This window comes from Triturus cristatus, chromosome 11 (assembly GCF_964204655.1).
Source record: "Triturus cristatus chromosome 11, aTriCri1.1, whole genome shotgun sequence".
In the NCBI taxonomy this organism is placed as follows: domain Eukaryota; kingdom Metazoa; phylum Chordata; class Amphibia; order Caudata; family Salamandridae; genus Triturus; species Triturus cristatus.
Genome location: NC_140594.1, coordinates 63,390,238 through 63,414,538, shown reverse-complemented (window position 1 = coordinate 63,414,538; position 24,301 = coordinate 63,390,238). Strand labels below are relative to the sequence as shown.

Sequence of the window (24,301 nt, the reverse complement as noted above, 5' to 3'; positions counted from 1 at the left end):
GATTCTGGAAACGCCAGGACCCAGGTGCTGTACAAAAGGTCTCCCAATGGCGTAGCAATGCATCCAGCTAAGAAGCTTAAAATGAGCCACGAGACAAAAAGGAAATTGCACATGGTGTGCGAGAATCTGAATGTGAGAATTTGCCCACACTCACTCCAGGTAGAAACTACTAAGAGTATACTGAGATCCCAAGGGCAGGTAGCGGCTAGGAGGGTAGATGTTGAGTACCTGAGCAAGAAAAAAAAAAAAATAGGTACAATTTATGAGCATGACCTGGCAGAACGATGCCTGGTACCCGTACCTTGATACGTTTCCTAATTATTGGCTCAGGAGCGAAATTTTAAGATTAAGAATTGGCATCAACCCTTGGAGAATAAATGACAAGATAAGAGCAGTAATGATGCAGTCCGATGGCAATTGTAGATGCATGCTAGGAACAAAATGTGATATTCCGCATATAGTAGTTAATTGTATGACAGTTCTAGCCCGGCGGAAATTATTCCTGCGGCCTATGTTTTTAAAGTACGGTATTGAATCACGGCCCACTCTATAGACCTTCTTACCGATATGCCCAAACTTGATATTGCTATTGCAATCGGTAGATATATGAAGGCTGTAAAAAGCTGTATTATGGAAAATGATCTTGTGAACAAAGATATGAATTGAACTAGACTTATAGTGAATTTAAAGTATGAAATTTACCATTCTGGGTTTATTTATTAATATACATTTTTAAATCATTTTTAAACTTTATTCTATTTTTAGCAGGGATGTGCTGGTAATGTTTACATCATGGTATAATGCTATTATGATATTTATTGTATGGGCATTTGTGACGCCTTTATTACATTATATATAGGGTATCCATCCAATGGAATTAATGATGGAATTGTGATGATATTTAGACTATTTATGAAAGATGTTTTTATGTTGTTTTTATGCCAACGGTCTAAATAAACGTTGCCTTTTGACTTGACTTGACTACTCTGAATATATAACCGCGGTAAACTGTAAAAGGGGGAGTTCATGGAGGCAAAGGTCCCTATATTAGTATTTTTTTGATTTTCCTAGTGAAAGCTGCAATGGACTAAACCTGAACTGCACAACATAACGATTTCTTAGCTGGACGCCCCCAAATGTGACACCAATGTAGAGGCTTTTGAAGAAACACAAACATTCTATTCAGTAGTTTTGAGGTATTCTTCAAAAATATTTTCTCTACTGAGCGTGTATGAGATAGATCTTTATATATTTGTTTCAGTAACATGAATTGCTAACATTTCAGTTCAGAATACACATGCACTTGGCTCGTAACCCTCTAAGATACTAAGATGGTTTCGTGGCCCATAACACTACAAGGGTGACACAAATAACACATTGTGCAATTAATGAGCCATAACTCCAGATTCATGGACCCAAAGCCTCATCTGCGTGTACTTAACCCTATTGCTAACGCCGTTCATATACACCTTAGGGCTGATTTAAAAAGAACATTTTCTGACTTAAAATCCTGGAATGGGGACTTAGTCCAACATATATGCCTTAACGAAATTGAAATATCTGGTGTAATTTAGTTAATTAAGTGTGCCTGACTTACATAGGTGTGTATAATTTAAGCACCCGTAAGCCACTTATGCATCACTTATGGGTGAACGAATGTGTGTCAGTGGAGGGGTTCTGGAAATGTCTCACATCTATGATACAAACCCACTCAGGTCTAACCTTTTGATATATACAGACATCTTTTAGTCCCACAAATCTGCACCCTTAAGTTACAACTGTTATGTCCACAGTTAAGTGCCAGGGCCCTCGTCAGGAGGCCACCAAAGCTTACACCACGTTTTAGCACTGCCAGTGCCGCCAATGACAGTACCTAAACAACCATTAACCATCACACTTCAACAAGTGTGACAATTCGGACTGGTCGAGCCCACCACAGCTATAAGAATAGATTGGGCGACAGATATTGGTTGTTTTTAATGTATATTGATTTAATAAACAACTGCTTGTCTCTAGATTACACAAACAGTGCCACCATGTGGCAGCTATCAATAGCGCCAGTATTGACAATTAAGTGCCGGTGCCCAGCACTGGAAACCACCAGCTGAAATAAAGCATTGAATGTCCAGCCGTAAATGTTGCAGAAAGCATGAAAAGGAGCACAATTCAACTGAGTTTTCAGAGATTTGGAGAAAAAAAAAGACACAGGAAAAATATTTTAAAATGAATGTAGATAGTATTTATAAAACCAGTTAACGAATATGTACGTTTTCTACACTGGCCTGTTAACACACAAAATATGCAAAACTAAGGCTATGAAAACAAATTCTGGTGTCTTTTTTTGGTGTATTCCATAAACTTAAGCTGTTCATTAAGATTGTCGTAAGAAGCAACTGAACTTAGTACTTGCCCCCACAACAGGTGCAACTTAACAACAAGTGGGTGTTGCTTAATAGAGTCATAGGTTATACTGATTCCACTAAATGTGCCTCCTGTCTTTTTAAGAAATAATGAAATATGTGTTGCACATGAAGCTATGCAGCTGGAGGATGCATGCAGACCGCCACCTCATCAGAACAAGTGGCCCCAACTAAACCCTCTGTTCAACTCTCCAGAGGTTGATGACACACACAAATCACGTAACCAAGAAATTATGACACCATCTATACCAACCTGGACAGGATAGGAGGTAAAGTCGAAGTCCCGGGCACCTTGCCCGGCTGAAATCACAAAGACCTCGTCACTTCCGGATTTATTCATGGAGGAGGTAGGCGCCATCCCAGGACGCCGGTCACTTTGCTCCCCTATGTACTCTACTGAGAGAAAAGAAACATACAGTGTTATCACTATGAACAACAGCTGAGGTGAGAGGGGTGGGATAAGATACTATTCTACCCAGTCTCTGGCCCAACACCCCTTTACCTACTTTCTGTTCACGTCCTCCTGCCTTGTGAGAGGTGCTTTAGTCCAGGCTTCCCCAACTAGTAGCGCATGAGCTACTGGTAACGCTCCAGCTACCTGAAAGTAGCTCTCCTGTGTGCTGTCCAGCTTACTAAATTGGAAACTTTTGCTAGGTTGAATTTAATTTATGTATACCAAAATAAAAAGTGTAATTTTGAGATGTAAATGTGTATGAGCAGGTCCTCGTGCGATCTTCCCCCTTACACAGTTTTCCTGTCCAGCTTGCCCGCAGTCTACTACCCTCTGCTGCCCGTCTACCTGCTGACCTCCGATTGTGCTTCTTCTGCTCGTTTCTTGTTCCGTTTTGCCTTTTCTGCTCGTTTTTTTGCCCTCCGTATTGCCTTTTTCCTGTTCATTTTCCTGCCCTGTTTTGCCCTCCTTTGCTCTGTTTCGCCTGTTGTCCTCGTTTTTCTGCCCTCTGTTTGTGCCTCCTCTGCTAGTTTCTCTTTTCTGTTCATTTTTCTGCCCTATTTTGCCTTTTCTGTTCATTTTTCTGCCCTATTTTGCCTTTTCTGTTTGTTTTTCTGCCCTCTGTTTTGCCTTTTCTGCTTGCTTTTCTGTCCTCCGTTTCGACTTTTCTGTAAATTTTTCTGACCTCAGTTTTGCCTTTTTCTGATAATTTCTTCCCTCTTACTACTGGATTCCTCCTCTCGCTGTTTCCCTCCTCCCGCCACCCAGCACCCCACCCACCCCCCAGGACCTACTGAATGGAGGTCGCAGGGCAACCTCATCGAACAGGTCCTCGTGCCAGCTCCTCTTGCAACAGTTCTGCTGTCCAGCTTGCCCGAAGTCCACTGCCCTCTGCTGCCTGTCTACCTGCTGCCCTCTGTTTGTGCCTCCTCTGCTCATTTCTTGCTCTGTTTTGCCCTTTCTGCTCATTTTTCTGCCCTGTTTTGTCTTTTTCTGCTTGTTTTTCGACCCTCTGTTTTGCCTTTTCTGCTAATTTTTCTGTTGTCGGTCTTGCCTTTTTCTGCTTGTTTCTTCCCTCTTCCTGCCGTTTCCTCAAGACCTGGCTTTTCAACCGAGACCTCGCACACCAGCACCCAGATACCCCCAGGGGCTCTACAAATGCTGATTGATTGATCTATTTTCAGAACACATGTGTTGATGTTTGGAGAATAAGGGTTGAATTTTGAAAAGGATTTTTTAAAGTTCATATTTGGGTGATAAAGCATGTGGTGTTCGGGAGATTTATTACCAATAATATTACCCTAGTGTCAGGGGCATTCCATCTATGGCTGTTACGTAACTCACATGTAGAGACACTGCGCATCGATTCTGATTTTTTCCGATTATTGCTGGCTACCCTGTCTGATGCCCTGAGGTGATCAATGGTGGGAATCTTGCATATGGTGACCACTCATGCAACCTTGTCTGATGCCCTGAGGTGATCAATGCAACCTTGTCTGATGTGGTCACTATTACAAATCTAATGATACTAGTAGCTCGGGATGATTATTAATGACCAAGTGGTTCTGATCACAGAAAAGGTTGGAGTCCCCTGCCTTAGAGTGCCACATATCTGTCTGACAACTGGCCTCTGTAACTTTCAAGGACTGCAGTTTGGAGTAAAACAGCAGTTAATCCATAAATAGGCTGTTTAAATCATGGACACTGGATTTATGCAAATGTTGCTTCATTTTACGTGTAAATATGGATTGGACGCATTCATCACATAATGCATCACCGGCTGCATAATATGCAGATTTAAACAAGCAGATCAGAAGTTGCAAAGCAGGTGAAGGCCCTTCACAAAGGTTGACTGATCACCTTTGTGTTGCGTATTTCTGCATTTGGGTGGCAAAGTGGTACTAATGAAGTGAAATCTTTGCCCAGATAGTGTTAACCTGAGACCCGTTAGAGCTAGAAAAACAGCCGAAACATGTCGACCATGTGGAATATAAGATTAATAAATATACCTAACATCTACAATATCATTGTTTTAAATATCCCCGTAGTAACCCCTAATGAACAATATATGGTCTTTCTATAGGGTTTTTAACTGTGCATTGAATATCAGTACCATAAGTAGGAGTTACATTAAACTCCATCCAAAGCTCTCTCTTAAATCTTTGGGAGCCCGTCTGGCCCCTAAAAAACATCGGACGATTTGGAGGCAAGCCACAACTATGAAGCATGCCACCTAGGTTGATGGGTGAGGCTTTGTCTCTTAATATTTTATTTAACCCACACACTAGATCTTGGTGCATACCCACTAATTAACCCTTAGTTACCCAGTGGTCACCCTCTCTTTCAGATTGTCATTTTTTGTTGTTTTTTGATTAATAGTAGGAGGGAACAATCTCCGGGTGGCCTACTCCTCTCATTCCCACACTATCCCTTGATAATTAGTTACTTCTTAAAACACACCTGATCAAATCAGAGATTCCTAAAGTGCAGAAAGAGGCCTTCTCCACTACTGATCCCCAAGGCAAGAAAAGAAAAATTGTTTTCCTTCACTGCAGATCCCAAAGGTGAGGAGAGAGAAAATAGGCCTTCTCCAGCACACACATTGTGAAACTGGAGATCCCCAAGGTGAGAAATTAGTACAATTTCCTTCCTCTACTACTCCCACATCCTCTGAAACAATCTTCCCCTTGATAAGCAGCCTGTCCTAACTCACCTGAACTTCTGGAACAATCCTTCTTCTCTCCCATCACAAGTATGTGCATGCAGACCCTGACCTTCCACTGAGCCTTCTCCCACTCCGCTCGAAAATACATGTGTTTCTACACATGCAATCACCCTTGATACTTTATGAATGCCCATCCATGCTTCTATAAACGACACGCCCCAGCGGGTGATCTCGCGCCTTTTCAAAGCCCATCTGGGCTAGGCCTGCACCATACACATCCCCTCTAATATAATAAGACTAAGTTGAAAAAAAGTAGCAGTCATAGACAAGCCAGGGCAAAAGGATACAATCTTCCCCAACTTTTCCACCTGTTTTCCTGTTAGGGGACCTCAGGTCACTGCAGCCTGGGAATTCATGAGAGACCGAGTGATTGTGCCAGATCTGGGCTCCTCTCCGAAGCCCAAACCAGACTACAACGACAACAATGTGTGCATCACACGCTGTGACCCACTCAGATGTGGCCTTCAAGGAGACCTGTTTGACTGTTCACAGAATGTCACACTTTTAGCTGAATTGTCCCAATTCTCTCAAGTGTCAGCCACCACACTTTGCAGTCCACAAAGCCTTGGCTCTGACGGGAAGCTGCCTGGGTTAAGCCTTGAGAGGGTGCTCCTGCCCCAGAGAGAAGTGCTCTTAAGATCCACCGAGACTACCTGAACAACATCAAACTTCACCAGTATGCCGAAAACAGAGTTATACTTGAAAGTATCCTTGAATCCATAACATCCAACACCTCAAACACTGCCTGCACCCCCCCCAGTCTTGGATGTCCAGCATCTACATGAAGCTCAACCCAGCTAACACAGACTTCCTCCTATTTGCCAAGAACAACAACCAGTCCAAACCAGGCTTAACAGCATGAACCTGGATGCATTCAAACCCCAATGTTCACACAACACCACAGCACTTGGCACCCACAACACCAAGTCACTCACTCTGCACCTTGGGCACCAATCTCATACTCAAGGAACTTACTGCAAACAAAACCAAGATGGTCTGATACCACCTCTCTGTACTCAAGGAAGTGAAACCATTCCTGCCGTCCAAGCCCTTGTACTCTTGCATCCGGATAATGGCCCTACTCCCCAGCCACTCAAGCTCCTCACTGCCTTCCTCCTCCCATGAGCTTCCTACACGCTTAAGAATGAAGAAATGTGATCATATCTGCCCCACCATGATGGAACTCCACTGTCTCACCTTGCCAGCCCGCACTATCTTCATAACCAGCTGCATCATCTACAAAGCGATCGTGACCGGCACTGCTGCCTTCTTGACTGAAGCACAGGAGCTCTGGTGACTCCAGGCACACCCCTAGCCAGGGCACCATCAGACTTATTTATTTATCTATTTAATGTAATTTTATATAGCGAGGACTTTACCCAAAGGTATCAGAGCATTTCACAATAGAACCAAGCCCATTACATGAGGAAATTTGCATACTTACACGTTACAGACGAGATGGATGAAAAAGTAAAATAAAACAATAGATGACAGTCACACAAAAATCAAAAACACAATAGGATTTGGATCGTACAGGCATAGATTACATATTTACAACATTGTAAGAACTTCCTTGAGGGGCATGAAAAGGGATGCATTAATTCTGGAAGTGTCGTTTGAAGAGAAGAGATTTGAGGTCAACTTTGAAAGTCCGAGTAGAGGTGGTGGTACAGAGTAGTGGAGGAGGCGAGTTCCAGATTCTGACCGCATTGTCTGAGAAGGATTGAGCCATTGATCGCTCCCTTTTGAAGGTGGGGGCTCAAGCAGTAATTTTTTCGCATTACGTAGGTCTAGAGTGTAATGAAGCAGTTCCCTCACTGTGGCGCTGTGAAATAAGGGACACCACACGATTTGCGAGGGTAACGTTGTTTAATTGTCACACTGCAGGAGCGCCGGCACAGAGCTCCGATCTGCTTAAATTCGGCGCGCTAATGCGAACCCAAAATGGCCGCCGCCGGAAGTCCGCTGACGTCACACGCAGTGTGCGTCGCAGACTAGACCGCTACACCACATCTCCCCCTTTCACAATAGCACAACATACATTACCCCCTCTATTATCAGAACAGTCTTACTTGTTGTCCATACTGAACTCCTCGAACCTCCTTGGTAGCATTACTCTTCTCCCGTACCGTGTCCTCCTGCTTCCTTCACCCGCATTCGGGGTGTCAGCTCCGTCTGGGTAGGAGTTCTCACTCTCTCCCCTGAGTTCTGCACTGCTCCGTTCTGTCACTTCATGCCCCCTCTGGGTGCCCGTTTCTTGTCCGGTGCTTCCCTCTCTTCCTCTGCTCCTTGGCCCTGACTGAGGACTGCCTTCTTCTTCGCCTGCTCTCCCTCGTTCTGTCCTTTGGTCCGGCGTGGTGCTGGCCGCCCCTGTGTCACTCATTTCCCCGCCAGGTTCCTTCTCGTTGGCCCGAGTGCATCTCGCCATGCGATCTTGGGACCATACTTTCCCATCACTTAGCAGGGCAGACCTGGAGTATGGCTCCTCCACTCGGAACGGAGGTGTGAACTTGCTGTCACCTTTCTTTCCTGGTGCTGGTAATTTAACTCTCACCCATTCACCTTTCTCTAGTGCGACCTCTTTGGTGTTGTGTCTCGTGTCATAATATTCTGTGTACACTGCTTGTGCCCTCTCCAGGTTCCTGCGTACGACTGCTGGTGACCAGTGACTTTGTACTGTGAGTCTCTTCCAAGCCACGTTGTCTTTCGTGAAGGGCTCTCTCCCTCTCAGTATCCGGAATGGACTGTATCCCGTGGAGGCGGGAGTTATCCGGTAGGCCCATAATAGCCGCTTCAGCTCCCTTTCCCAATTAATCCCTTGACTGATCGCTGCTTGTACTGACCCCATAATCACCCTGTTGAACCTTTCCGCGGCTCCATTCCCTGCCGGGTGGTAAATCGGCCTGTGCCCGGCCGTGATGCCATTCCTGTCCATGAACGTTTCCCACTTGGTCGATGTAAATTGCGGGCCATTGTCACTTAGGATCCCTTTGGGGATGCCTTCTCTTCTAAATACCTCGGTGAGGAATTGTAGTATAGTGTCCGTCTCTGCATTGTCATCCACATGGACTTCCGGCCACTTAGAGTAACGGTCGATGACCACCGTAAGGTACTTTTGGACGCCGTTGGTGTCTTGTATTGGGCCCAGGACGTCTATCGAAATTTCTTCCCATGGATTCTCGGGACACTCGTAGCCCGGCCACCAGTAGTCTTCCTTCGCTCTTCCCTTTGTCTTCACTATCTCCAAATGGCCTTCATGTGCGATAGAAATGATGTGCGGCCTCAGCGAGTGTGGGGGGACTACTTTGCTGCCTCGTAACAAAAAGCAAGGGTTGTCCCCTACTGAGAGTTCCTCCCGGACCTCCCAATACTGCTTTAGTTCTTCCTCCAGTAACCTCTTGTCCGGCCATCCCTTGGTTACATACGCCTTAACTGCTCTAGTTTTCTCATCTTTCTCGTATTCCATTTCCCATTCCTGTCCACTTATGGCTCTCTCGTGGTCGCCTGTGCATGCCACCGCATATTCTTCCCATCCTCCTTCTTCCTGGACTTCTGAGACTTCCTTGGACGCGGCTCTGCTCAGGTAGTCCGCTACCTTGTTCTTGTGCCCTGGTAGGTACTCCACGTCGTATACGTAGTCTAAGAGTCTCAGCGTCATCTTGGCGATTCTCGGTGTGGCATGCTCATGTCCGCTGGATGTGAGAACCTTCACCAGTGGCTTGTGGTCCGTGCGTAGCAGGAATCTTCCTCCCCACAGGAATTGCCGGAACCTCTCCATCGCCCACACTACTGCCAGCATTTCCTTTTCGATGACGCTGAACCTGCTTTCATTGGGAGCCAACGTTCGGGACACGAAACTGATCGTGGATGTCACCCCTCCAGTGGTCCTTTGCGTGAGTACCGCGCCAAGTCCCCGGTCGCTGGCATCCGTGGTCAGTACGGTAAGCGCCGTTGGGTCAAACCCTTGAATGGGCACCGCCTCACTGATGTTTTTCTTCATCTCTTCAAATTCCCGCTGTTGCTCTTCCATCCACAGGAACGCTGCTTTATCCTTTAAGAGCAATCTCATGTGGTGGGTCTTGGAGGCAAAGTGTGGTATGAATTTGCTGTAAAACTCAGCCATCCCCAGGAACGTCCGGACGTCTTCCTTGCTCGAGGGCGTAGGTGCGTCTTTAATCGCTGCCACGTTGGATGACTTGGGTTTGATGCCCTCTTGGCTGATCTCGTGCCCCAGGTACGTGACCTTGTTCATGTCAAACTTGCATTTGTCCTATTGGGCTGTGAGCCCGTTCTGCTTTAACACTGTTAGCACTTCTTCCAACTTCCTGTTGTGGTCCGCCTTGGATGTTCCCATTACCAAGATGTCGTCTTGGAAAAATTGGATGCCCTCCTTCTTATGGAACAGCCGGTACATGAGCTTTTGGAAGACTGCTGCTGCAGAGGCTAACCCGAACGGCATCCGCAGGAATTTGTAGCATCCAAACGGGGTGATGAACGACGTCAGGTGGTTGCATGACCGGTGTAGGGCAATTTGGTGATAGGCCGACGTTAAGTCTATTGTGGAGAACCACCTTGCCCCTTGGGTCTTGGCCAACATCTCGTTGATCCTGGGAAGGGGGAACTTGTCCACCACAATGTTTTTGTTAAACTCCCTTAGGTCCACACACAGCCTCACCTTCCCATTGGGCTTCTGCGTCACGACTAAGGGGGCCAACCACTCTGCGTTGTCGATCGCTTCTATTACCCCATTGTCCTCCAGCCTCTGCAATTCTTCCTGCACTGCTCCCCTGGTCCGGAATGGGATGTTTCGTACTCTGTGGGACACCGGGCGGGCCCCTTCCTTCAAGTTTATCTTGTGGGTGAACTTCGCTAGACGACCGATGGAGTCTTTGAAGACTTCCGGGAATCCTTCCTTCCACCTTTGCGCCTCCTGTACCCGTCCCTCCTCGGTCATGAGAACTTGCATGCGTCCTCCCGGGTTCAGTTTTATCCCTAGCTCTCCTTGGTCTTTCCAACCCAGCACTGACGGTCCTTTCTCCGCCACATATAATTTACCTTCACACTTTCTGCCCCTAAATTCGAAGGTTAGGGTGCAATATCCTACCATGGGTATTGGCTCTCCTGTGAGCGTTACGGGGTGGATGTCCGTGGGCCTCAGCTGATACTTTGTCCCTGGTGCGAAATCCTCCTCCCATATCTTCCTTCTGATGATGGTGTATGGCGATCCCGAGTCGGCTACCATTGTGACTCTCACTCCCCCAATGCTCATGTCGCATTTTGGTTTCTTGTCCGCCGAACTATCTATGCCCAGAATCTGTTCCTCCACAATCAGGATCTCATCTTCTTCTTCCTGGTTCTCGTTGTCTTCCTCCTTGTTTGTTTCTTGTGCAACGTATTTCACCTGTTGCCTTGGAGATTTCCTTCGGCATACCCTTTCGTAGTGTCCCAACAGTCCACAGTATGCGCACTTAGCTCTGAACGCCGGGCATCCCTTGTCGTTGGCGGCATGGGCACCGCTGCCGCACCTGTAGCATGCGTTCGTGCTCCATTGCCGCTGTCCTTGTGGTTTCGTAGTCCGGGCGTTGGGCTTTCTATAGGTCCGCATGCCTTGTTGTCCTGCCGGCGCATTGCTGTCAGTGGCTTTTCGCTCCTCTACCTTGCACACGGCTTGTTCTGGCATGCGTTCCCGTTTGGCTGCTTCCGCGCACCTCCTGGTCAGTTCCACTTTCTTTACCATGGATACTACCGTCTTTAATGGTGCGTCACCGTTTGCCCACAACTTCTCTTGAATAGAGGTATTTACCGTGTGCATGATGATTTGGTCCCTGATCAGTTCCTCTTGTAGGGTCCCAAACTTGCACATTAGAGCCAGCTTCTGTAGTGCTGCCACGTACTCATCGACCGTTTCCCCTTTGTTTTGTGCACTGTGGTAGAAGTTGTACCTGTCGATGGCTGTGCACACCACCGGGCGATAATGGGCGTCTAGGTCGTCTATCGCGTGTTGAAACACGTTGTCGTCCGCCGCCAGCCTTACTTCCTTCACCAGGTCCTCATACACCCTCTGCCCCGCTGGGCCTAGGTGATGGGAGGAGGATCTTCTTCCTCCGCGAGCTCGAGAATTCCGTCTCGCCCTCTTCCTCTAATGCCGACAGGTAATTCAGAAAATACCTTTTCCAATCGTCCCACGGCATCTCTGGTTCTCCGACCTTTGTGAGGAAGGGCACGGGGTTCGTCAGGTAGAACGTCTGGGAACTCATCTTCTGTCCTGCTCCCGATCGTCGTGCTCCTGAAGTGGATGTGCCTGGAGCGCCGGTCACTCGGGCTCTACTGCCCCCTGGTTCGTCTTCCTGGCTTGATTCTCCGCTCTCCGCGTGGTCCACACTGTCTCCCTCCAGCTTCACTGGGCACCGCCCCCTTCACCAGCCCGCCAGTGGCATTCACCCCCTACTACTCCAGTGCCGCGAGTCGCTCCTGCTCCTCCTTTCCGGGCCTGGGGCTAAGGGTCTGCTCACGTGCCCTATTCCACGCTCTGGTCGCTCTCCGATGCACCGCCACGCCCCCACAGTGTAGTGCTGAGGTATCCTGCCGGTCCACTGCTCACCACGTGGTTCTTGGTTGCAGCGCGGGGCACCTTCACCACCTCGTCGCCATTGTAATGAAGCAGTTCCCTCACTGTGGCGCTGTGAAATAAGGGACACCACACAATTTGCGAGGGTAACGCTGGTTTAATTGTCACACTGCAGGAGCGCCGGCACGGAGCTCCGATCTGCTTAAATTTGGCGCGCTAATGCGAACCCAAAATGGCCGTCGCCGGAAGTCCGCTGACGTCACACGCAGAGTGCGTCGCAGACTAGACCGCTACACCACATAGAGCCTACAGAGATTTTGAGTTTATTTGCCAGGTATCGAGGGGAGGAAGTGTGCGGGGCTTTGTGGGTGATACAGGCAAGCTTGTAGGTTGAAATTGCTTCAATATGAAGCCATCGAAGAGAATAAAGTATGGGTGTGATGTGGTCACTTCTTTTGGCCCCGATGACAAAACGAGCCACTGAATGGTGTACAGATTTGAGAGGGGAAAGGTGAGATTTGGGGAGGCCAGCAAGCAGAGAATTGCAATAGTCCAATCTAGAGAGAACCAGAGACTAGACCAAGGTTTTTAGGTCTTGCTCCGGAAGGAAACGTTGAATCCCCCAGAGAAGGCGCAGTTGGTAAAGTGCATTCTTTGTAATCGAATTGAAGTGTGAGGGTAGATTGAGCTTTTTGTCAAGAATGACACCAAGGGATTTAGCGCTGTCGACAATAATAGGTTTGTTGTTCAGTAAGTTCAGGTTATTTATCCAAGATTGAACAGGAGGAGGGGAGAGTGAGGTAGAGAGGAGGAGGAATTTTGTTTTGGAAGGATTCAGAATGAGTTGATGAACCAGTTTTGTATAGATTTGAGAGTAGAGTTGAGGATTGAGATGTCGTGTGAGGAAGACACTTTAAGGTAGATTTGGGTGTCATCAGCATAGAGGTGATAATGTATCCCAGATTTCCTTAAGAGATTACTCAATGGTTCCAAGTAAAGATTGAAAAGAGTGGGTGCGAGTATAGATCGTTGAGGGATGCCTTGACCTACTGCCATTGAAGACGAAAGGCTGTTTGCAATTTTAATCACTTGAGATCTGTCCGAGAGGAAAGAAGCAAACCATTTAAGCCCTGTGCCTTACAAGCCCATTCTCAGTTTTGTGATTGACAGTGTCAAAGGCTGCAGAACGGTCAAGAAGAATCAGAAGACCAGACTCCCCGTAGTCCAGAACACACAGGGCATCGTTGATCAATTGCAGCAGGGCTGTTTCAGTGCTGCAGTCTTGCATGAAACCAGATTGGAATTTGTTGAGAAGGTTGTTGTCCTTAATATGTAGGGAAAGTTGTTTTGCTGCACATCTTTCTGTGATTGTTGCAAGAAAAGGGAGGTTTATGATGGGGTGGAAGTTGTTGAGGTGGTTTGAATCAGCGTTATTTTTTTTTTTTTTTTTTTTTTTTAGAAGTGGGGCAACCTGTCCAGTTTTGAAGGCAACAGGAAGGGAGCCTTGGCTGAGGAAGAGGTTAATCAGACTGGTCCAATAGGAAAGAGTATGGGTGTAGATGTCAATGGCGATGTCACTCGGGATGGGGTCGGAAGAATGATTAGAGGGTTTTGTTTCAAGAATGCATTTGAGGAGGGCATCTTCAGAGATGACGTCATAGTGTTGCTAAGTGACTGAGGATTTGCGCTCCTCTAGGGGGGTTGGATGAATGACCTGATCCACAAGTAATTTATCTTTTTCTTCAAAAAATAAAGCAAATTCTGCTGCTTTCTTTGGAGGATTGTCAGGCTTGAAGGTTGAGGGAGAGACGTTTGAATTTTTGATGAGGTCAAATATTTTTTGGGGTCTTTGTTTGGCTGAGTCAAGGAGGTTTCTGAAGTGAGACGCTTTTTACTGGAAGATGTGTTTCTGGTTTTTTGATCTTGCTAAGCGCAGAGTAGAGAGATTAGTGGCGGATGGTGATTGTCTCCATTGCTTCTCCAGGAGTCCCAGGTTCTTCCTTTCTACATAAAGAAATGTATTGAACCATGGAGCAGAAGGAATAGGCCTTTTCTTTTTGCTTTGTAGTGGAGAAAACATGATCAATTTTGACTGTAAGGCTGGAGAGGCATTGGGAGGTAAGAATGTTGACATCCAAATTAGGGTCTAATGTTGGAAGTGATATCAGGGCAGAATCGCAAAGAATGTCAAGGTCAATATTTTTGGTGTTACGGAACCAGGTAGTAGTCCTTTTGGGTTGGCCAAGAGTTACAGAGTGAGATAGGTGAAGAGAGAAGGGGATGAGGAAGTGGTCGGACCAGTCTACTTGAATATAAGCAATAGTTAGCATATCTGCTATGGATATAACAAGGTCAAGGATTGAGCCCTTAGAGTGTGTTGGTTCTGTGCAGTGTTGGATAAGATCATTAACTGAGAGAAAAGTGGCAAGCCTATTGTCAGCGGAGTCTTCCAAGGAGCCCCAGTGGAGATTAAAGTCTCCCAGAAAAATCTGTCTGTCACTTTGGGTGTATTGGTCGCTGGCGAAGTCGGTGAGTTCCTCTAAGAAAGTGGAGCAGTCACCGGGAGGGTGATATATGGCATGAAATCTGAAAGGGGAGCTGTGTTGCACTTGAGACTCCAAAGAAAGGCATTTAAAAGTATGAAAGCAGCTGTCAGGAAGTACCTTGATTTGAAGGGAGTTTCTGAAGATGTTTGTAATACCTCCCCCCCAACTTTATCTGTTCTATCGTTTCTAAAGATGGAGTAGTCGGTGGGTAGTAGAAGACCAAAAATATTATGAGCGATGTTGTCAAACCAGGTCTCTGTGAGGAAACAAATGTCAAGATTGTGAAGAGAGATGGTGTCAGAAATTTCGAGCTTGTGTTTAACTGCAGATCTGCAGTTGTGTAGCAAGCTGCGCAACTCTGACAGGACTGTTTTGGTGGAGGGGTGATTGGGGCTTATAGGGGTGATAGGGATAATGTTCCTTACAAGGGTGCCAGGATAGAATAAGGCTGATGTTTAGTTTTGGCAGAGGAGATGGCCGGGATAGTGTACAGAGTAGACAAAGTTGGAGAGGGGACGGGGATGGCGTTGGAAGTCTTGTAACTAGCCAATAAATTGGCAATGTCTGCAGATGACAGATTATGTGTGGCTATTTTGGGGCGCGGGAGCAAGGTATTCCTCAGGAGTTTGAGGAAGTGGGTGTTTGCCAGGGGAAAAGGTTGTTGGGAAAAGGTGGAAATTTTAGTACTAAGTAGTGAGATGGAGGCTTCAAGCTGGGAGATAGAGGAAATGAGGAATCCTAGCTTATTTTATAAAGAGAGTAGGGCTAAGCACGGAATGTTGGGAGAATCGATGGGTTCCGTAGGGAGTGCCATTGGCGAGGGTGGGCGGTGAGAGGTGGGGGTGATGAAGGAGTAATGGGGTGCAGGAGTGAAAGGTAGATGTAGATGGTGGTGGAAAGAAGTTCTCGGTGCAACGCAGGAGGAAAGAGTTATCTTTGCAGCTGTTGAAAAGAGGAGAAGAATTGAGTTCAAATTTATGAGGAGATGGGTGTGGAAAGTGGAGGGGGCGGAATGCGGGGAGGGGAAAGAGGGGATTCTTGAGAGAAAGGTGGAGATAGATGGTGGTTGAAGGAAGTTGTCGGTGCATCTGGGATGGAAAGAGTTATCATTGCAGCTGTAGAAAAGAGGAGAAGAATTGAGTTCAAATTTGGGAGGAGACGGGTGTGGAAAATGGAGGGAGGGCGGAATGTAGGGAGTCATGGAATGGCAGGAGGATAGGGGAAAGGAAAGAAGAAGGGGCTGGAGACGTCCCGTGGGCTAGGAGAGGTAAGGGGACTGGTGCAGGATAGAGCGGGGGAGAATGACCTAGAGGGTAGTTGAAGGGAGAATATGGTTCTACTAGGCCTGGGGCAGGGAAAAGGAAGAGTCTGCCACAGGGGGCTACAGGGTTGAGCAGCAATAATGGAGAGAAGGGGGGATGAGGAGAGAAGAAAGGGGTTTGTGCAGAATTCAAGATACAAGGAGAGGGGGAGAGCGGGAAGGGTACAGGAAAAGGGAGGGACAAAGGGGGAAGGTACGCAGAGTAGACTGGGAAATCAAGCTGTTGGAATGATGGATTTAAATAGCGGGTGAAGACATGAAAACAAAGAAGTGCATAAAACGAGGCAATAAACATTCTCCATCTATGCACCTGGAGTCTGGATGAATGTCTTCTTATCCATGAGCCTGCCCTAAACCTGCTTCACTGTAGGAAAGACCCGAAGACTCACCTTTTTCAAGAGCATTGTGTTATGATGCTATAGCAGTCCACAGAGTAGCTCCTCCTCCTATCACATATAAACTGTGCATCTGCCTTAGACCCTGTACAGTGCTCCGCTGCCTTTGGGCTAGGTTTACGCTGTAAAAATACCCCAAACATACTTAACGTCATGGACATTAGAGGTGGCTGGAAGACTGCAGGACTACTTTTCAATCGACTGAAGCTCTTGCAGATGATACACAGAGAAACAAGGGTTTTCTGTAAATATTTATGCTTTTCTTATGATAAACTAAAAGTTATGCTTTTCATTTTTCTATACCCTTCTCCTCACTAAAGGGCTGAGAGTAGGAAGTGGCCTTCGACTACACACTTCTGCCAGTCTGCCAACGCGCCCAAGCTGACTGGGCAGATGTCACCATGCTGGCGACATCTGGGTGGAGCAGAAGAGGGAACCAGAAAAAGAGGGGTCAACATACACATGTTCTTTGTAATAAATTACTATATCACTAAAAAGAGCAAAGACCATATTATACTGTGTTAGCCTTATTTGAGCATAACTAAATTGACAAGAAAGGCTATTGCCAGAAAAAAATACATATTGCTATATCTTTAGTTTCAATATTAAGTAGAGTAGGCGTAAGGAACAACATTTAGGTGGGCAAATCTATCCACGCCCCTCACTCCCCAGACCGATATGAAACATTGCGAGCACTTTACAGAAGAAATTGCAGTGCCAATTCTCGCATCTTATGAGGTTTAAATCACTGCACAGACTTTACCCCATGTGCCCGTGCTCTAACTAAATACATGTGTCAATACGTCTGTCCATAAAACGACAGCAATGCAAAACACCGCACATACAAATGCACAAACAGTAGTATAGCGAGAATGACCAATGAGTGATTAAGACTGACTGTGTAGGAGGACCAGGGCAGCCAACAGCTGCTCCTGTGTCTTCTTCACATTTCTGAACTTGGATCTACTGAACCTTTCGGTGGTTCTCTGTCACCATTCCTCTGAAGGTCAGGGCGGGCGGGGGTAGATGGCACCTCCCGGTTCTCCAAGTCTACCGTCATTGTTTGGGGTTACGAGGAGGACTGAGGCAGCAGACAGACGTCCAAGTGCCCTATTCGCACTCACAAACAGGGCAGTAGACCATCTTTCAGCTGCCCAGTGATCCTTGGAGGACTGGGGCATATAACACCCCGCCCCCCCCCCTCCTAATGTGATATACATCTGTGTGCGCACCTACAAAATGGCGTAGCTGCTTCATCGCACCTTTTTTATGTACTTTTGGCCATGCTGCACAGCATCACCAGACGGCAATGACAAAGCCAACAGGTCACAAAGGTAAGACCCATTGGCTTTGCCAGTGCTTGTTTTTTTAACAACGATAAGGCATCTGCACAAAACTCTCTATAATGAGTCACTTCATCTTTGTTTCACTCTTTGAAATATTGTGCTTTTTGTTCAGGAAATGAGGATGAAAAATATTTAGGGAGGAGCATCTCAAACCATGTGTTTTTTCATATCAGTCCCAGAGGCAATTTAAGTGTGAGCTAAAAAAAAAAAAAAAAGATAAAAACTGCTAGACGGAGTGGCAAAATATGTGGCAAAAGGTACTGGTCTAAAAATGTGGACACTTCTCTACCAAGAGCTCGCTCCAAAAAATGATTTTTTGGCGCCAGCATTTTACCACCTCTGAGAGTCCTGCCATGTTAAAAACTCTGACTGCTGTCTAGAAAGGGACGTGTTTTCCTCTCATACTTCCTGCTGAGATGCTCAATTTGAAGATCAACAAGCGAGCAAGCCAGTCCTTAATTTGAGCCGTAGCTTTCCGGTGCTGAGCACCGGCACTTAATTGGTTTCCGATGCTCGGCACCCGCACCTAATTGTCAACACCACACTTAGGGCAGTCTGCCACAAGGTGGCGCTGCTCATGTAATTTAGAGATGAGCAGTATAACAGTTATTTAGGAGAACAATATACATTAAAAAAAATGACTAATACCTGGCTACCCAGCCATTCCTTTAACTTTGGTGACCTGGAATAATCTGAACTATCGCATTTACATGCGGGAGTGATGGTTAGTAGTTATGTTTGGCAGCGATGGCAGGGGCGATGGGTGGTGCAAGCTGCAGTGTCCTCCTAGTCAGATCCCTGGCACTTAATATTTTACAAATCAAGCACTGGAGCAAGCTCTCATACAAACACTTTAAAAGACATAGCAATAGTTAGTTTATGTTTAGGGAAATAACATTTTGTACTTTGGTTTGAATCTATCCATGCTTTGATTAATCTTACTAAGGGTTGCTGCTAGAGTTCTATCACAAACTAGACTCACTGAGGGTTGCTACTAGTGTCCTATCGCAAACTAGACTTGCTAAGAGTTGCTGCTAGAGTTCTATCGCAAACTAGACTCACTGAGGGTTTCTGCTAGAGTTCTATCGCAAACTAGACTCACTGAGGGTTGCTGCTAGTGTTCTATCACATGCTAGGCTCGCAGAGGGTTGCTGCTACTGTTCTATCGCAAGCTAGGCTCGCTGATGGTTGCTGCTAGTGTTCTATTGCAAGCTAGGCTCGATGCAGGTTGCTGCTTGTGTTCTATCACAAACTAGGCTCACTTTGGTTACTGGTAGTGTACTATTGCAAGCTAGGCGCGCTGCAGGTTGCTGCTAGTGTTCTATCACAAGCAAGGATCGCTGCGGGTTGCTGCTAATCTACTATTGCAAGCTAAACTCGCTGCAGATTGCTGCTAGTGTTCTATTGCAAGCTAGACTCACTGGGGTTTGCTGCTACTGCTCTATTGTAAACTAGCCAATCGCACTAACCCTCGCCCAACTTACTTGATGTGTCGCGACCAATGGAATGGTTGTTGTTCTCGTTCTCCTGCCCCGGCACCACTAGCTGCAGCTCATTGATGTCCACGGCCCCGTTCTGGATCCCACTCTGGAACACGGAACATGGTAAAGTGAGGGCCACACCACGGAAACTTGCAATGGTCTTGGCACAAGCACAGACACTACTTACCTCCTGCTCGCCCAGCACGGTGGAGCTTGGGGTTCGTTTTGGAAACAGTCGTCGCCTTTTGGGGGTGGAAAAGGAAAAAAATTATGATGTAGGGTTTTGGAAAGAAGAAAGCACACTGCAAAATATCTGTCTGTTCGGGGTTAACAACATGTGTAACACTAATGGACAACAGTCACAAAGCACCATCAATTCTGCACCAGCGCTAAACATGCCAGTAACACCAGAATGTTCAGCTTACCAACAGTGCCCAAGACTTCAACAGCACTTCTTACATGCACCACCCCTGTTACATAGGCTAGGCCCGGTAGCTTCAGTGCCATATGCCATCACCTCCGTGCCCAACAGTCTAACAGTTAACTTTCCTAACATCCTGCTTAGTATCAATCATGCGCCTAACTTTCTACGCCTGGTGACGTTCATTCTATGGAGCAAAACGTGAGAGAGGATCAGCAACAGATTTTTAGACTGGGTCCAGCTCATGAATAGAAAGCAATTGATGTGAATAAAAGCACAAGCCACCGTCCATATAAACACTCTCTGATTGTGTCCACTAAAGTCGGGCATCGACAGATTGACCCAACTTACATATGTAGTGATTCTGAAGAAGGCCAACAGACTAGTACCCACTGCCAAAACATGTTAACAATAGAGATCTAAATGCGGACCTATCCAGCATGTTACCGGTCAGTCTGTTCATTAAGTGTTTCTTATACTGAAAGATTAGCTTAGTGCAGGGAAATTACACAAGTTGTCCAGGATGGCCACACGTACGTGGCAAAAACGACTATTCGATATTGGGTCTTCTGTCTTCAACGCCACTATAGGGGATATCATTCAATACTTGAATGAATTGTGACATTATTTCTTTATTTAACAGTTTTATTGCTAGACCCGGCATCTGTTGGCGTGGTTTCCCCTATCGTTATTGCTTCTGGCCTCCTGTTTTTGACTGTGTGCTGAACTTTGTTTTTGCTGGTTTCAGGACGGCACTTTACCACTGCTGACCAGTGCTAAAGTGCATGTGCTCTGGGTCTAAAATGTGACGGTATTTGGTTCCTCCGTGATTGGCATATTTGATTTTCTAATAAGATCTTAGCACAGTGCACCATGGGTGCCCAGGGCATGGGAATCAAATGCTACTAGTAAGCCTGCAGCACCGATTGCTCCTCACGCATGAGTTGACCTACAAACATATCTCAGACCTGCCACTGCAGAATGTGTGTGTGCAGTTGTAAACTGCCATTCCGACCTGGCAAGTTCACCTACTTGTCAGGCCCAAACCTTCCCTTTTTATTACATACAAGTCTCACCTAAGGAAGGCCCTAGGTAGCCCCCAGGGCAGGGTGCAGTGTATTTAAAAGCTAGGACATGTACTTTGCTGCTGTACATATACTGCTAAATTCGTTTTTCACTATGGCAAGGCCGATTTCTCCCATAGGTTAGCATTGGAGCTGCCTTGTAACACCATACAAGTGTATCTTCCATTTAGGAGCAGATAGAAAATTGGAGTTTGGGGTCTCTGGACTCACAATTTAAAAACATATATTTTAGTGAAGTTGGTTTTTAAATTGCAGAGCTCAAAATGCCACTTGTAGAAAGTTACATGATCCAAGAGGCACGTGACTTTACGTGCCGTCACGGGGTCAGGTTTACACAGTTTTGAGTGGTTATAAATCACATGGGTTTTACGTGGAAGGGTTTAGCAGTTGTTCGTGAAGTCGAGCGAACACGCATTCATGGTAGTGAAGAGAATACGGAGGAGTTGACACTGTTGCCAAACGGTGGTTTCAAAGGTAGCCAGTATGGTTTTTTTATCATGACACAGGGAATGGGCTGTTTAGTATAAGGAATCATGTACGGAACGGGAGGCGGGTTGGATTTGTATTTTTTTCGAACTTGTAAAGGGTTTTTCTTGAATAACATGGAATGGGTTATTAGATTATTTAGGCACAATGGTTGATTAATATTTAGTTTCTGGTCACTAGAATACTCCCTATGGTTTAGTTTTTTGGGGTAGACAAGGGAAAACCTATCATTGTTTAATGACATGACGGAGGGTGGTATTGATTGAGGGTAATTGGAGAGAGCGTGAACAGTAAGTGTACGTAATTGCAATAGCTCATTTATGTTGGAATAGACGGTTTATGTTTATGTTATTACCATTTCAGTTACCCCTGACGAAGAGCTGACAAAGCTCGAAATGCATTGGGTGGAATAACGTGAAAGCACTAGGATGTATTGTCAACTTCTACATGTCTATGTTGAAGCCCGGATGGGCACGCAGTAGGCAGGTGAAAGAAATAAAGGAATACAGTGGCGTCACGCTGTCCTCGTTATGACTGTAATTTATAGGATTAATTTTGGAGAAGTTGTGGTAAAACATTGGTTTAGTTTGGAGTACGACAAGTGAATTTATTAATTGTGAGGATCGGTTCCTACATTAAGCAGTATGACTGTTAGGCGCGTAAAGTCACGTACCTCTTGGATCATGTATTATGCATCCGTGACGTTCGGGACAGATCACAGTTATTCAGCTCGCACGCAACCCTTGGAGGTAGAGTACAAATCACAGAAGGAAAGGAGCGCATCTTGCTTTTCAATTGACTACTTGTAGAAAGTTGCCATTTTCTTACTGTAACCATTCTGTGCCTCTGCCTGTCCCTGGAATACACGTCTGGGTGGGATTGCAGCTGGGCTTTGTGAATTCACTCTAGACAGTCACACACAAATGGAGCTGAGGTGTACCTTGGATATCCTGATGGCCCATCACTAGACTGATGAGCCTTTCTGAGCTAGAGTGGTGGGAGGAGCTGTCATTTGCATCTGAATAGGGCTGTGTCTGTCCCCACACAAAGAGCTGTGTACCCCCTGTAGTATGTCTGGAACCAGGGCCAGGAAGGGCAGGGACCTGTGCACTACAAAGACCTTTTTAAGAAGTCTCCCTACGTCGAAGACTGAAATGGGTACAAGTACTGGACCTCTGATACCATTTACTCAGAACACTTCTGGACTGAGGACATTCTGCCAGGATGAAGAGCTGTGATGCTGCCAGTTTGCTGTTTGCTTCGTTGTGTTGGCCTGCTGCTTCTTGCCTGGGAGTGAGAGGACTGAACTTTCCTCTCTACATCCTGCTTTCTAAAGTTTCTGCAAGGGCTTGACTGAGCGTGCCTCCTGTTGCTGAAGTCTCAGGGACATCGAACACTTCACCTGCATCTTGCTGCCAGCACCTGGGCTCCTCTGCTGGGAGTCCTGTCAAGTGGTGCCAAATTCAGTCCTAGGCCCTTGTTGGTGAATTTGGTGCTGTAACCAAGAAATCGGCGCATTGACCCCAAAACGTCAGTTCGGAAACAGTGCATCTCTGCAAAATCAATGCATCACCGCTGCCTGCACCAAAGCCATGGACACTGTTCACTGAGTGCATGACTCACTGACCTCGACTTTCAACACAGCCACGACTTTGCTGCAACACCTCCGAAGCACTGCCACTGCATGAGTCTTGAGCACCATCTCACTGAAGTCTGACACGCTCTGCCCTGACTCTGACGCAGTCCCGGTCCTGCGTGGCTTTCGACCAACTTAGTGCCTTCAGCCCAGCAGTTCATCATCGACGCCGAAGAATTGAGGACTCGCACGTTCAACATCAATGCATCATTGACGCCTCGTCACCTTCAGGAACCGAGGCCTCACACCAGCAAACGACGCATCACCTTCTCTGTGCAACGCATCGTCCTTCGTCATCAAAGCTCAACAATCCTGCACCGCCTTCATGAACCGATGCATCGCCTGCATCTGCAATGCCTCGCCTCCTCTGCATGGCGCATCTTCTGCGATTTCCGACGCATACAATGTACTGTACCAGGGTCTGCTTGACTCCTATGTCCGGCACATGCTCCATCGCGGTCAGACTGAACTTGTGGATTTGTCCCGGTCAAGCGCGACCAGATAGCCCCAGTTGGAGCTATTGACTTCTAAGCACTGCATTTTGATGTAATCTTTAAAAAATATAATCTTGACTAGTGTATGTTCGATCTTTGTGATTTTGGTCTTGCTTTACTCAGATAAATATTGGCTATTTTTCTAAACCGGTGTGATAAATGTTGTGGTGTTTTCACTGCGTGACTCTGTGTGCGCATCAATACTTTACACTTTGCCTCTTTAGTTTAGCCTGACTGCTCTGTGCCAAGCTACTAGAGGGTGAGCACCAGGGCACAAGTCATATAAAAAGAAGTGGGGGGACTGACCAAGTTGCAGGCAGTATGCAAGTGACATCATGCCAACACAGCGCATGACGTCACGACACGCGAGATGTCACATGGCATCATAGGAAGGGGCCTCACTGGAAGACTCTGCGTTAGGATGAGTAGTGATATAAAAGAAATAAAATAGCGCTATTTATATGGTTATTTGTGTAAATACTGGGACAGACCATCCCATCTGACATTCTTACAGTGTGTCCACTTATATACAGGGACTGAAAAAAGTAAAAAGCTGCATCTCTTAAGTGTCTGTGAAGAGATGACAAGCTCTGAGCTTTTGTTTCCTCTCCTGTGCTTTTGCGTTTAAGTGGAGGTTCCAGGCCACCTCCAGTTTGATAATCGATCATCAGGAGGCCTGATGGACCCTTCACTTCTTGCTTTATCTTTGGCACAGCTGAAGGTGTAAACAAAGCCCCCTTACCGCCTGCACGTTGCTGCTGAGAATGAAAAGCAGGCAACCTGCAGGAGCTGCTGAACGTGTCCCGGTGTCTAAAAAGGACACTGGGACAAGTTCAACTTATTTCTGTGGGGCCCAACTTCTTGGCAGGGGGATGGCGTCCACCCTGGAAAAGAGTGGGTGGACGCGGTGTACCCCCGACTCGTGC

General features: G+C 46.5%; 1 protein-coding gene across 5 annotated transcripts in view; it reads right to left on the bottom strand.

Moving 5' to 3' along the window:
* The window catches only part of LOC146783245 (uncharacterized), a 312,026-nt gene that overhangs the window by 42,059 nt on the left and 245,666 nt on the right, over positions 1 to 24,301 (bottom strand). For 4 of the 5 annotated variants that reach the window (XM_085633267.1, XM_085633265.1, XM_085633268.1 and 1 more), the window contains 3 exons: positions 19,441 to 19,495; positions 19,257 to 19,359; positions 2,674 to 2,816 (listed from right to left, as the gene is read on the bottom strand). In XM_085633267.1, the coding sequence (XP_085489393.1) occupies positions 2,674 to 2,816; positions 19,257 to 19,359; positions 19,441 to 19,495 (301 nt within the window). The remainder of the gene's footprint in view (positions 1 to 2,673; positions 2,817 to 19,256; positions 19,360 to 19,440; positions 19,496 to 24,301) is intronic. The other variant, XM_085633266.1, reaches the window with a different exon arrangement.